Source organism: Arvicola amphibius, chromosome 3 (assembly GCF_903992535.2).
Source record: "Arvicola amphibius chromosome 3, mArvAmp1.2, whole genome shotgun sequence".
NCBI classification, from domain to species: Eukaryota; Metazoa; Chordata; class Mammalia; order Rodentia; family Cricetidae; genus Arvicola; species Arvicola amphibius.
Window position 1 is genome coordinate 22,777,884 of NC_052049.1, and position 13,727 is coordinate 22,791,610.

The following is a 13,727-nucleotide window of genomic DNA, read 5'->3' on the forward strand; positions in this document are numbered from 1 at the left end:
TCCTCTGAAAGTGCAGCAAGTGCTCTGAGCTGTCTCTATATGCTCAGGATTTGTCTTTTTAAGTATATTGAATACATGTTTAAAGTCTTCACAAGAAGTCTGTAAGGTTTGGGTTGTTTTCTCTCTTTATACCCCAAAAGAACACACAACTCAGAGTTTAAAAAAACTTCCTAAAGTTACGTAGATGGAAAGTTACTGCTCCGGAATGGGCAATGACTACTGCCCATTTTCAAAGCTGGGGCCTGTCTTCTGAAGACATGTGGCATGCCATATATGAAAAAGACACCCAGGTTCTGCTATCAACTCAGCGTGTGTCACAAACATACCACGGGTAACCTCCCCAGGCCACTCTGAGCTACACCTAAAATGATTAAAGCGATTTTGTCAGATGTTACATTTTCAGCTATGTGGTAGGGAATGCTGGAGATCGGACCCAGCACCATGAACATGGTGGGTAAGAGCTCTGCCTCTGACCCAGCCCAACCTTAAACCAGATGCTTTTGAAAATGAATTGAATGTAGCCGATGGTGCTGATTGTTCATGACTCCACTTGCCCACTGTCGTCTCTCCCACCCCCCTACACAATTCCAAGCTTTTCTCCTTTAATTCTAAGACAGACTCTAAGAAAGAATGCTCACAGACTGCCAGAAGAACTCCTTTGTCTCTAGTATAAGTTTTAAATGCTAGCAAAATCAATTCTTCTGAGGTAGCCCTTGGTCAGTGAATAGAAAGTCCAGGAATGTGAGCATTCTTCTGGGCTCAGGAGCAGATGGCATTTAGGGATATATACCTCATAATACTGGAGCTCTCTTGCAGGCCAAGCTGCATTCTATGTACCGGGGCCACTCTGGCTGTGCTTGTTTTATTTTATGTCATGCTTCTCTCGCTGCTCCCTAATTGTCTTCCCTGAAAGCATGTCTTTAATGAATCCTTTGCATATACATATATGCAATGAATCACTTCAGAGCTGAGCTGATTCTGGGCAACCTGACCTAAGAGAGTATACTTAGATTTATAGATCATTCTGTACCTGGAAGGGTTCTTGAGAAAGGCTAGAATACCTCTCAGTCTGAAAAAACAAAGTGCTTCTTATCTGTGTGAGATGACATCAGTGTAAATATGCTCTGAGACAGGAAATCGGATGTGGCAATTCCTCAAGAAATCACTCAGAAGTTATTAAATCACATCCCCTGCTCTCATAATGTGTATGAGTGTGTACCTGCCTGAGTTCCTGCCTAGCCTCTTCAGCAAAGGGGCCAGAAAACTTTCCACAAGCTGAGTCATGAAGGATGACTTACTCATGCAAAGATGTCTACACTACGGCGGCCCTGCCCCACCTAAGCAACCCAGTCACCTACCAGCGCTCATCCTGCAGGCTTGTTCGTTGCATTTTTGGAATTCTGGGGGTCTGAGTTCGTGGTCACAGAGACACTGGTGATCTTCAGTTGTACTGTTTTCTGAGGGGATACAGCGAATGGTCCTCTTCTGAGAGCCACCACCACAGGAAGCGGTACACTGAAAGAGACACAGAAAGAGTCACAATTCCTCCCAAAGACTACCAAGGGAGCATCTCTAATCCCACCACAGTCAACTGAGAGAATGTCTAAGTTACCTAGAGCCCTTTGGAGAAAGGCCCACTGTGAGATCAAGTTGTAATAAACACTGCACCGCCATAGTTGAAATCCGAATCAATCCACGATGTGAGTTTGGGAAGAGCCCCGTCCTAGAGGTAGTTAACATGACTTTAACTCAGTGTGCTAGTGGGTTCTCTGTAGAATGGGTTCCTCTTTCCCACATCTGAGAATGCCCTGCCGGTCCTATCACACAGCTACAATATTGGGTCCAGCTACCCATGCTAGTACCATGGGACCATGCCAAATCTACCATATTTGACTCACCCAGGAGAAAGTACTTGGATCAATGTGGGTCAGTTGGTCACTTTGTTGGCAATTTGCAACAGACATGGAAAGAAATTCAATTTTAGTGTGAATGGTGCAAAAGTGAGTGTTGTTGGTAGCTACACTTCCTGCCAAGAAGCAGGAGGATTAGAAACCAGAAGTCAGAAACAGTGATTGGGATGGAGCACACCTTTGAGGGGGAACGAGAATGAAAGACGGTTTGCAGGGTACAGTCTTGATTCTGACTAAAACTCTCAACACCAGCACTCATTTTGACATTGATATACGACAAACATTCATCTTGATATTTCCATTACATGATGGGAAACCTAAGGAGAAAAGCTGAACTGGAAGGAAAATAGAAGAGGATCTCACTGTTTAGGCCACAGTGTTTTCCAGTTTCTCTGGTCGAGTACTGATTTGGGACTAGAGGTCAAGCATGGGAAGAAGGGGTGATGCTGTTAGGAAGATGAGAGCAGTGTGTGAAAAGGGGGAGCTGGAGAGAAACAATGGACAATGGACACTGGGCTGAATAGAGACTGCAGTGCATATGGGGCTGACATGGGGCTCCAGCCCCACTGACATAGAAACCACTGCAGTGGCAGGATTGGGCTCCCGCAGCAGTGGCTGAGTCTCTGGCTTATGGAAGCAACTTCCTTGAGGCAATTCCTAAAAATGTAGCAAATTGTGACTATTTTCTTATTTTATTTGTGGTAAAATATAAAGAGGACCCATAAAATTTTCTATTTTAAGCTTGCACACACACACACACACACACACACACACACACACACGCACATCCTTTTCTGTTTTGTTTTTGAGACAGCATCTTGGTGCATAGCTCAGCTGGCCTTCAACTCATGGCCATCCAGCTTCCAAGTGCTGGTGTCCCAGGTGCATGGCTCTGCACCACGCTCCACTTTACGTCTTGTTAGGTACACAGTGCAGTAGCCTTGAGAACATTCTCGGTGTACACCAAGCATCTACTGAACTTTTTCATCTTACCAAACTGAAACTGCATTTTAAAACAACTTATCATCTCTCATCTCTACCCCAGCTCCTGGAGAACACCTTTCTGTCTCTTTAATCTCCTTTGATCACTGTAGGAATCTCACTGAGTAGAATAAGACAGTTGTCTGTTTGTGACCAACTTATTTCAGTTAGCACAATTACTTCTAGTTCATCTGTGCCACAGTGTGTAGATTTCCTTTCCAAGTTGACATAATGCCCCATTTCTGTCTGTCCCACATTGCTTTTACATTCATTCATTGAGAGACAACTGTGCTAGTTCCATGTTTTGGCTTCTCTAATACACATACACATGGTTTTTTATTTTATTCTATGATTTCTTATTTTTTAAACTTATCTTTTTTTATACAAGCAAAACTTCCCAGGAAAGAATCAAGTTCCCAATTCTCCATGCTTTACAGCAATCAGTATGATTTCCAATGAATATTCACTGTCAAAATGGCTCAAAATGTAGCTGAAGAGAAAAGTCATTAAGCTTAGAAGAGTCTATTTGCCACTTGAGATATTATTGGAGGCTCAGAACACTAGATAAGGCCATTTCCAGACTGAGACACCACCAATCAGCTCTGAAGGCGGCTCACAAAAGCTCATTTCTCGCAGGGACCTCTTAGATAGGTGGCAGGCGACAAACGGGACTTTCCTTAATGTCTACACCTCTATTTTATTTTACTGTATATAAAGCATGAAGCATAATAACGAGCAGCATGGGATCTCACGGTTGAATCAGAGAGTTTTCTGTGACTAAATCGAACGATAATTTTAGTCAGTCAGGTCTCCTCAAATATCCCACAGGTATTGGCAAGAATGAAATAACTACTCAGATAAAACATGCAGGATCAATAAAAGTCTGTAACAAAGGCCAGAAGGAAGAAAGATGGAGAATAATTAAGCCAGATTCTGGAAGAGTCCTGGACTAGGGCTTTGGGGAATTGGGATTTCTGGCTGTTTATCATCCTGGATAATTTAATCCTCCTTTCTTTTTCTTCATCTGTATGATCAGATTGTTTCACAGAGACCAAATGTAGTCATTGGTTTACTATTCCCATGATAAATACTGACCAAAACCATCTTGGGGGGGGGGGGTTTGTTTGTCTTACAATTACAATCCATCATCTAGGGAAGCCAGGGCAGGAACGTGGAGGCAGAAACCCAAGCAGAAGCCATGGAGGAATGACGCTTACTGGATTTCTCTGAAGCTTTCTTACACAACCAAGTACTGCCTGACCAGGAGGGGCACCATCCACAGTAGGCTGAGCTCTCTCACTTTAATCATTAATCTATTTCCTATAGAACTCAGACAGGTAGGACAAGCCACACTAACAGCAGAAATTTTCTCTGGGATAGGGAACTTTCATTCCTCCCCATCATTAATGAGACAGTGTTATTTATGCAACCAAAAAACTTTGGGAGGCTAATAAATCTTGCTCTCAGTTACAGTTTAATTATTTTGTTTACTTCTCTATCAAATAGGCTGGCCATCTGGCAAACTGCTTTGTGGAGCAGAAGAAAGGTTCAAACTTAGCAAAGTCAGAGCAAACCTAAAGCTTCAAGACATAAGAGACTGTATTTATGTCTTGGAAAAAAAAATGATAGTGAACCCAAGGACTTGGGACCCAAAATAACCTCTCCTTGGGCCTTGTACTTCTGGAACATTTGTTATTTGATCTCTTCTCTTTTGAAAGTATTTGATATTTTTGTCTCTTCCAAACTCCAGATAATGAACACGGACTCAGAGCAGCTATGAGACAACTTTCGGAAGACCTGGAAATAGTACTTAAGGAATGAGCAATGAACGTGAAACGCATGGAAACACGTTACAGACCAGTGAGTATGGTGAATATCCATAAATACAAAGGGAAATTAATATTGAATCTAAGGTAGAGTGGCCAGAAAGGTGACTCAGAGGTTATGGGTACTTCCTGCTCTTCCAAAAGACTCAAGTTTAAGGCCCACCATCCACACCAGGTGCTTACAACCCCCTGTAACTCCAGCCCTAAGGTATTCCATATCTCTACTCTCCAAGGGCATTAACACTCAGGCTTGTATACCCACCTGTATGTAGACACTCATGCAGATGCATAAATAAAAAATAAGGCACAGTTGCTATGAAGGGGAAAATGGGAAAAATGGTTGGGAGAGATTTACCTGGGGATCAGGAAGGGAGAGCAGCCCAGAGGGTTAGGGAAAAGGTGGGGATAAATAACATTAAAGATGTTTGGAAGTGATGTAGAGAAGCATAGTATTTTATGTTTACATAATAAATACACACATACATCTATATAATATAATTGAAACTTAGGGAAACAGTGATCCCTTCAAAACTATACACTGTCTAACAAAAAACCTCAGTTCCAGACATGGAAGTGCAAGGGATCCTGTCAAACAACATACATTATTGCTGTTGCCCTGGATGCCTTCCAGAAAAAGAAGTTAAGATCCTGTCGCTGAAGACATCACATACTTTGAACAGAGGACTTGGAAGATAATGTCTGGAGCTGACCTGGAAGCCTCCTGGATGAGGACTAGCCCCCATTTCAGAGGCGCTCTTCATGCTAATGAGAGAGAAAAGCAGTCAATAGTCCTATCCGGATGTAAATCCTATGGACCACAGCAATGACCAGCATGGCAGAGATTCTGAAAGGACAATAGTGGTTCTGATATTCTGGGGATAATCAACAGCTGTGCAGTTGGACTTAAGACCCGATCGATAGGAGGGGCATTTATGTTTAGCACTGTACATGTAATTAAGCATTGGCTGGCAAGGCATTGGACTCTAGGTGATAAGCCACTGTTGCCACTTTCCTAAGCAATATCATGTCTCACTATAGTTATCCTTATGTGGACACACGAGTGTAGCTCTCATCCCTCAACAAAGAAGCAGTAGAAGGAGATCATTACAGAAAGCTGCAGCTGAACAAAATGCAGAGCTCAGCTGGTGGTAGCGTGCCTGCCCCCAGTTAATGCAATTATAACCTCTACACCTAATCATGGAACACTGTAGAGAGGGGATGGTAAGAGCCGGAGGACCAGGGATTCGGCTGTGAGACAGTCTCTCCCAGGAAAGTACAGAGAGCACGAAGTATGGCAGAGTAGGGAAGAAGGTTTAAATCCGAGAGGAGCTGGGGAAGTGTCAAGAGCAAATATAATCGTGATACATTGTATGAAAATCTCAAAGAATTAATACAAAACCAAAAACATTTAAAATCTCTGTAAAAATATCAAAAATGCCCCCTTTTCATTCAGTTCTCCATTCTCCAATCTTATCAGTAAATTTTCATGTAAAGGGATCTGTAAATTTAGAAATTTTTTAAAATGTGCTATAAAATTTCTTTGTAGTGATAACAATAATACTAATAAAAACACTGAATGTATAGTCAAGGCAGAGCAAGGCACCTATACCCAACTCTTACCAGGTCCCAGTTCCCTGTGGACCACTGGCAGCAAAGGTGGCTGTTGCAGGGCATAGTGGATGCAGGTCTTTTTGTCCAGTCACAGAGGTCTCCTGGGCAAGATACTTCTCTCTCCTGAACACCTCCTCCACAGGACCTAGAGCACTGGCACACAACAGGAGAGGCAGAGAACTGAGGCGGTGGAAAAGTCAACGATAAGAGCAAACTTTTTGGTGTCATTTTGGCTGCGTGCTAGAGAAATTACTAACAGCATTAGCACCTGGAACCTCCTCACATGCTCCTTAAAGGACCGGTCTTTCAGAGTAGATGCAAGGCTATCTCCCCGGCACAGAATAGACCAGATGTTATCTGGCGCAAGTAACAAAAGTGTAACTTTTGGTACCAAAAGTGTAAATTTTAGAATTTCAAATTTGGGATGATGGGGCTGGAGAGACGGTAGAACAGTTAAGAGCACTGACTGTTCTTCCAGAGGAATCAGGTTCGATTCCCAGCACCCACACAGTGGCTCAAACTGTCTGTACCTCAAGTTCCAGGGAATACAATGTCCTCTTCTGGCCTCTGCAGCCCATGGTATAGAGATATGAATGCAGACAAAATACCTATCCACATAAATAAAATTTTTTTAATTTATTTTTATTAATTAATTAATTTTCCCTGCTCAATCATAGTTTCCCTTTCCTTCTCTTTCTCCCTTCTTCCCTCCCTCTCTCCTCCCTCCCTCCTCAACTCCACCCCCATTCACTCCTCCTCTTTTCTCTTTAGAAAAGGGCAGGCCTCCCATGTATATCCGTCAGTCATGGCATATCAAGTTGCAGAAAATTTTAAACATACATGATTAGCTCTGCCACCCTGCAAGGGTGACAGAAGAATGTGACAGTCTTCCTTTCCCACTATATAAAGTTTTAGAATGGAAGCTTCTTTTAGTTAGTAAAGTTGATGGGCTGTGAGGCACGGACAGTAATACTCAGAAGATAACCTCAAGAGAGCAAGGTGGATTTCTGGAGGGACACACGTCTTAAAATGTCGGGTTGTTGCTTATCAGAATAATTTTACATGATACATAGCCTCGATTGCATGATGCTTCCAAGAAAAAACTAATTCACGAGTAATCTTTGAAAAGTAGTGCAAAACCACCTTGAAGATACCGCGCTATGACACAGTTACAACAATAAAAAATTGTGGTTGTCTTATCAATGCCAAGTACATCTCTTGAGGCACTATGGGTACGGTGGTATCACAGAAAACAGAAAACTGTATACAATTAGCCACATATGCCACCCCAAAAGACCTAACAGGTTGTCTTCAGAAAATTCCAGTTTGAGAATCAACCTATATTCCTGACTCTGATTTATTCAGTCTGTTTGTAACCATATGTGAGGAGCAAAGTAGAATTCATTCTTTGGATTCTTGTGGCTCTGCATGTATGCAGATGGATTCGGGCCACTTGACCATGTAGAAGGAAAAGAAGATAAATATTACCATAGCTCAGTGGCTCTCAGATTAGCGGTATCAGCATCTCTCCTAAAGGAGATATATTATAGATTCAGAGTGTCCCACCTCAGAGCCCTAATTGGACCCGGTGGGCATCATCCTGACCGGATGATTTTGAAGCATGCTAACAATTGACTAGCACAGATGTAGAGATGTTGCCATAGGTAAAACACACCAGCCCTTTAATTAGGCTGATATTTCCCAAATGGGCTCCAAATATTCTCACAACGGCAAGCCATTAAATAGATCAACATGATGACCGGCGAGTGTAAGCATCTAAAGCTGTATAATCTCTAAACTGTTCCAGGTGTTACATCTCTTTTTCTCCATCGTATCTTCAAAGAGAAATCTTCCAACTTCATGTTTTGCTCAGAATAAAGACATTTAGAAAGGTTGGTGGTAGGAGGTCTTTGGGGAACAGGTTGATATTGGGGCTTCCCAGCCACTGAGGAAATACAAAGATAGTCTTTTACATAATAGATAAGACCTGACAGGTAGATTATCATTGTAGAAGTGTTGAGTCAAGGTCTCACTATATAGCCTTGGCAGGCTAGTGGCTCAATTAGCTCAGTATGTAAACCAGACTGGCCTCCAATTCATAGAGATCTGCCTTCCTTTGCCTCCCAGGTGCTGAGCTTAAAGGCATGCGCCACCACTCCTGACCTCTGAGTACTCATTAAAGGCATGTGCTACTACTTCTGACCTCCGAGTACACATTTCTGATAGCCTGAAAATGCTATTTCTCTTGACTTGGAAATCTCAACTTTTCTGTAATTTTTCCCCCAGCATTTGAAAGATTTACCTGAACAGGTCCAGGCTAGGCTTAACATACGAGAGGAACTCGGATGCCTAGTTTCATGCAGGGGAGCCACAGGCACTCCATGTACTCTAGAGTTGAGTAATGAAGGGAAGGAAGGAAAAGAGAGGACCGTGTTCCACACAGTGGTTCTGAGACCTAGGAGTCAACTTGAGTTAGTGGACAAGCATGAAGTAGGAAGTCCCAGGGGAATCAACTTTCTGGGCTAAGTCTGGGTCTTCAGGCTGTGAAGCTCCCTGTTCTCTTTCTCAGTACATAGCAGGTATTCCTAAAGAAAGCTAAAGCTTCAGTCTTTGTCCCCAGTTCACTCAGCTCTCACTGAGCCAAGTTCTACGGAGAGGTAGGCACAGACATTAGCTAGAGTCTGCCTTACATTTGAATAAATAGTTTATCATTTATTTTCTAGTTATGTAACCTCAAGTATATTTTTCAACCTTGCTTAGTTAAAATTTCGTTATCTATAAAATGGAATGAATAAGGGGTACTGCCCATATCTCTGTGAGGTAACAGGTAAAATACACTATGGACACACTCACATGACATTATAATCTTGGCTTCTCATCTTTGTCCTGTGCATGGGTATACTTAGAAGTATTATCTTAGCTATTAATTTATCTACTGGGAAATGAAAAAAATAACCTTTTTCCCATAGTCAAGACACCAAAATCCAGCAGAGACAATCCTCTCATTAAAGAGACACACACAGTCTCTTTTCTTGATGCAAACAATCATCTGGGTATTTAATTGAGATAGGAATCTAAAACTATGTGGTGGGGGAAGGACCTCATGGTCACTCTCAGGCTGACTGAAGAAAGCTCAGACCCGTGTGTGAGGCTGTTATAAACAGCGCGTCCAAGTAGTCTGTTTTGAATCATTTCATTGTGTTCGTATCCCCAGCAGGGTCCCCAATTATCCAATATATCCATTGTGAGACTGAGGTCTTTAAAAAAAAAAAAAAAAAAAAAAAAAAATCCCTGCACGGTCACAGCTGAAACCATACCTATCATTTCCTGGTGGATTTCTTTCAGGTCCTGCAAGGCTTTGACCTGCTGCTTCTCCCATACTGTGTCAGGTCACTAAGTGGAACTGAATCTCTGGCATGATTCCAGTGTGGTCCTCTGCAACTTCTAGACTCGTGTTAGTACAGCAACTCACGATCTCTAGACTCAAACCCTGGGACACTGTAGATGCTGTATAATACGCTGTATAAGGCACCCTTTGGGGCCCATTACCTGGCTCCAGGGCTCCACGTGCCATTCTTCACAAGGCTTCAGGTTACAGCTCATACTCAGGGGAGGAGGAAGGCCGGCCAGGAATTGGCAGTGAAACGGCCTCAGGCTCCGGTGGTGGCTGTCCATGCACTGAATCTCACGGATCTTGAAGCCTCCGCTGCAGTTTCGGGAGCACTGAATGAAGAACAAAAGCAAAGACAGAACCTGAATCCTTGGCATTAGGACTCCATACCCTATTACTGTGCAAGTTCCAGGCTCCTAGCGTCGACAGGTCATGACTAGTCTGGACAGACTCTGTTTTCTTTTATATTTATAGAGAGGCAATAACGTAAGCAGATCTCCCGCTTAGGGCATCCTGGTGTCAAAAAACCCATGTTTAGATGCTTGAGAGTTTGGATATCTGTCAACAGTGGGTGAGCACCCCAGTTTTGTCCCTCACTGATGATGAGCCTCTGTTGACTTTGACATTGAGCCTCAGATGACGTATTTATAAACTGGGATGTGTAACTCCCACCTCACAGGCTGCTAGAAGAATTGTGACCTTGTGGCGGTGGAGAACCTGCCCTGCCTGCACAGGGTGCCCTGCCTGTCCCAGAGGGTGGCCATCCCTGCTAAATAGCTGCATTCACTTCAAGCAAGATAGCACCCAATGCCTCCTGGGATGGGGCATTTTGGTCCCAATGGAAGAACCACTCTGACCACCATGATGCTACAAAGAGGAGGTGGTCAGCGTCACCTCACAAACAGAGGAAAGGCTTTAATAAAGTAGGGGAGCTTAAGCTAAATCTTTAAAGTAGATGCTGAAGGCAAAGTAGAGGGGGGCTCAGAAGTGGAGAGCATGACAGGCACAGAGGCCCACACTGCCTTGCAGCATGACTTGTCTGTGAGCAGCAGGCTGGTCAGAATGTGAGACCACGGTAAGGGAGGGCAGAGAGATAGTCAGAGGCCACCGTGGAGAGTCTTGTGGTCTGTACATCAGTAGTCCTGGGGTGAAGCTTTCTGTGCCCCTAATTGCATGAGATGACTAGATTTGTATTCTGTTCCTTCCAGCTATTTTTTTCCTTAGTCATCTCTAAATTTAATATGCTTAATGGTGTAAAAGACGTCATGCTTTAAAAACAGAATAAATTATTAATATATCCAGGGTCAAATAAATGCATATATTTTCAGTGTATCATCCACTTTCTTGCCACTCAGTTTTGCTTCCTGGGCATGGAAATGCCTCTCTGATATATAATTCTACGTGTCAGCTTTTATGCAATAAATTTTAATAGAAGTTTCTAGGAAAGTGCTTTGGATGGAAATAGGAGTCTGTGTGTATTTAGTAAGGCAAAGGCTATAGCCCATCTTATTCATTTGTAAAACAGTCAGCTCTATAAAATGTAGCAAATACCATAGAAACCCTGCAACTCAAAAGATGTGCGAACCTGAACCAGAATAGGACCAAGTCATTAACAATCTATGAGGCCGGATGCCTCCAGGTTAGGCTGCAGTCTCCTCTCGTTTTTTTAGCAAAGCTCCAGATGATGGAGTCAACTATTGCTAAATGAAAATTGCCCCAAGGAGGTGGGGGGGGGGGGAAGAAGATGGTAATCTGTTTGACTTAATCCAAAGAGGACAATGCTTAATTCAAGAGGCACAGCAGGGCGACTGTCAAGTCGGTGGTTGGAAGAACTGAAGCGACAATGTCAGGAAGTGTGTGGGGCTGGAAACCACGGGTGCATTGGGTGTCAGCCCCACCGCAAGGGTCTTCAGGAGCATCTTTGGAACGTGTTGCATTTCTCCCATCATTTCCATGTCCCTCAGAATTCATTCTGAAATCGGCGTGTGTTACACAACTGCTGTATGTATTTATTATGCGGGGTTTCCTCCTGTCTGCAATGCTGGGATAGTTTCTCGGAACTGAGACTATGCAGAATGAGCTTCATAACTAAGTGGGTTAGGAGAGGAAACACTCAAACCTCAGTTTCTTCAACAGAGATTATAAATTCCTTTGTTAAATTAGTAACACGATGGTTTTTGAAAGCTTCAGCACCAGGCACTGGAGGGTCTTGGTGAGTGCTGGCAGCTGCAGGTGACCTGCAGGTGACCGAAAGTTCGTGGAAAGTTGAGCACTTTGCTTAGCACTGGACAAACGACTTCTCTATCAGTACTCCTCTGACAGGATTCACCTGTCCATCGGCCTCTTGCTCCAAGTCCAGAAAGTCAGACGTTAACAAACACCTAACAGCCACTTCCGGACCTTCACTATTTAGCTCAATCTTGCCTAGAGCTTTTCAATTTTGAACAGGCTCTTGGCATTTATTGTTGTTTTGCACACTGTTTGAATCTAGAATGTTTCTCAAGGGTACATATGGGAAAACCTTGTTCCCCAGCATGGTGCTATTTGGAGGTGGCAGAAATTTTAAGGAGTGGGAGGTCTCCCGGTTGCTGGGCAGCTGCTCTTGAAAGGGACTGCCACTTGTCTTTTCTGTATTTTGCCTCCCCAACACCAGGGGGTGGCATTGCTTCACCGCACGCGGACCTACCATGGCTGCCATAGCCCAAAGCAAGGAATCAGCTGGACATGGATCGAATCCTATATATATAAACCGTGGGTTAAAATAAATTTTTTATTTTTACAAATTGATTATCTCAGGTATTTATTGTAGTGGTAAAAGCAAACAAATAAACCTTTTGATCCTTACACCACCTCCTAAGTAGAGGCGGTATCATCTAATGTATTACTGAAGTGGGAACATTAATCCTCCAAAGAGGCTAGATGAATGGATCAGTATACACACTGATTAGTGTGCACGATTCCCTGGATCAGTATACACACTGATTAGTGTGCACGATTCCCAGAGCACCACTGCTGCTAGGATGATGTCATTTTCTGAGACAGAGTCTTGCTATGCAGTCCTTGCTGCCTTTGAACTCACAATGAGGTTCAGGCTGGACTCAAATTTAGGACAATCCTGCTCCAACATCTCCAGCTGGGGATTTCAGCTACGAAGCACCATACCCAGCTTGTCTCTAGGACTCAGTTCTGTAGAGATATGCCTTCCCTAGCTCATGTGCGTGGCAAGCTTAGGACTAGAATCTTGACTTCAGGTTAATGCAGAGAGAGGAAGAGAGAGTCATTTCGGGAAGCTATCTCAAGATACTGGGAAGACAGAAATCTAAACCTGCAACCTTGTTTCCTGTTGTACATGTGACAAATGTACATGTGACACATAACAGGCTTGGTCATGAGAAGGGTGTCGGGAGAGGCATAAGTCAGCAAAGCCACATCAATCTGGAGAGGAATCATGTGTTGGGAAACTCCCAGAGAGTAACTGGTATGATGCCCGTGGGCACAGGGAAGATGGCAACACAGCCTGGGGTCTAAGGAATTGAAGGGCTCTGTATTTGGGTAAGGATCAGTAGACTAATGTAGAAGGGTTGATGTAAAGTTGAATTTTTAATTCTGAGAAAGTCTCCGAAAAATCAATCTGTCAACTGGGAAGGTCTAAACTCTCTGGTGGATAGAGGAGAGAGGATTCTGGCCAAACCCCAGATAAGAGCTCCCAAATCTTTGGGACATTCTAATGGCTAGAATGCCTCAGACTTGACTTGACCTTTTTGAGGGAGAAGCCATTTCACTTCTCCGTCTTTCTCCTGTCATAAAATTCCCATGGAAATGATTGTTCTCAGTGACAGGTGAATGGAATTTTGGGACATGGGCAACACTTGGCAAAGTCTGAGAAATGAGACATTTCTTTAGATACTTTTGGGTATGAAATATAATCCATAGGTAAGTAGTCTGTCTTTGTATCTTGGGTCTGTTATTAGTTAAAAGGAAAAAACAACAACAAAGAAATGTGAATTT

The 13,727-nt window shown here is 43.2% G+C and overlaps 1 protein-coding gene across 1 annotated transcript in view; it reads right to left on the reverse strand.

Annotated features, from left to right (window-relative positions):
- Positions 1 to 13,727, reverse strand: part of Adamts12 (ADAM metallopeptidase with thrombospondin type 1 motif 12) — a 96,107-nt gene that overhangs the window by 7,320 nt on the left and 75,060 nt on the right. The window contains exons 16-18 of the mRNA XM_038323557.1: positions 9,878 to 10,051; positions 6,338 to 6,481; positions 1,359 to 1,515 (exon numbers count right to left, since the gene is read on the reverse strand). Of these exons, the coding sequence (XP_038179485.1) occupies positions 1,359 to 1,515; positions 6,338 to 6,481; positions 9,878 to 10,051 (475 nt within the window). The remainder of the gene's footprint in view (positions 1 to 1,358; positions 1,516 to 6,337; positions 6,482 to 9,877; positions 10,052 to 13,727) is intronic.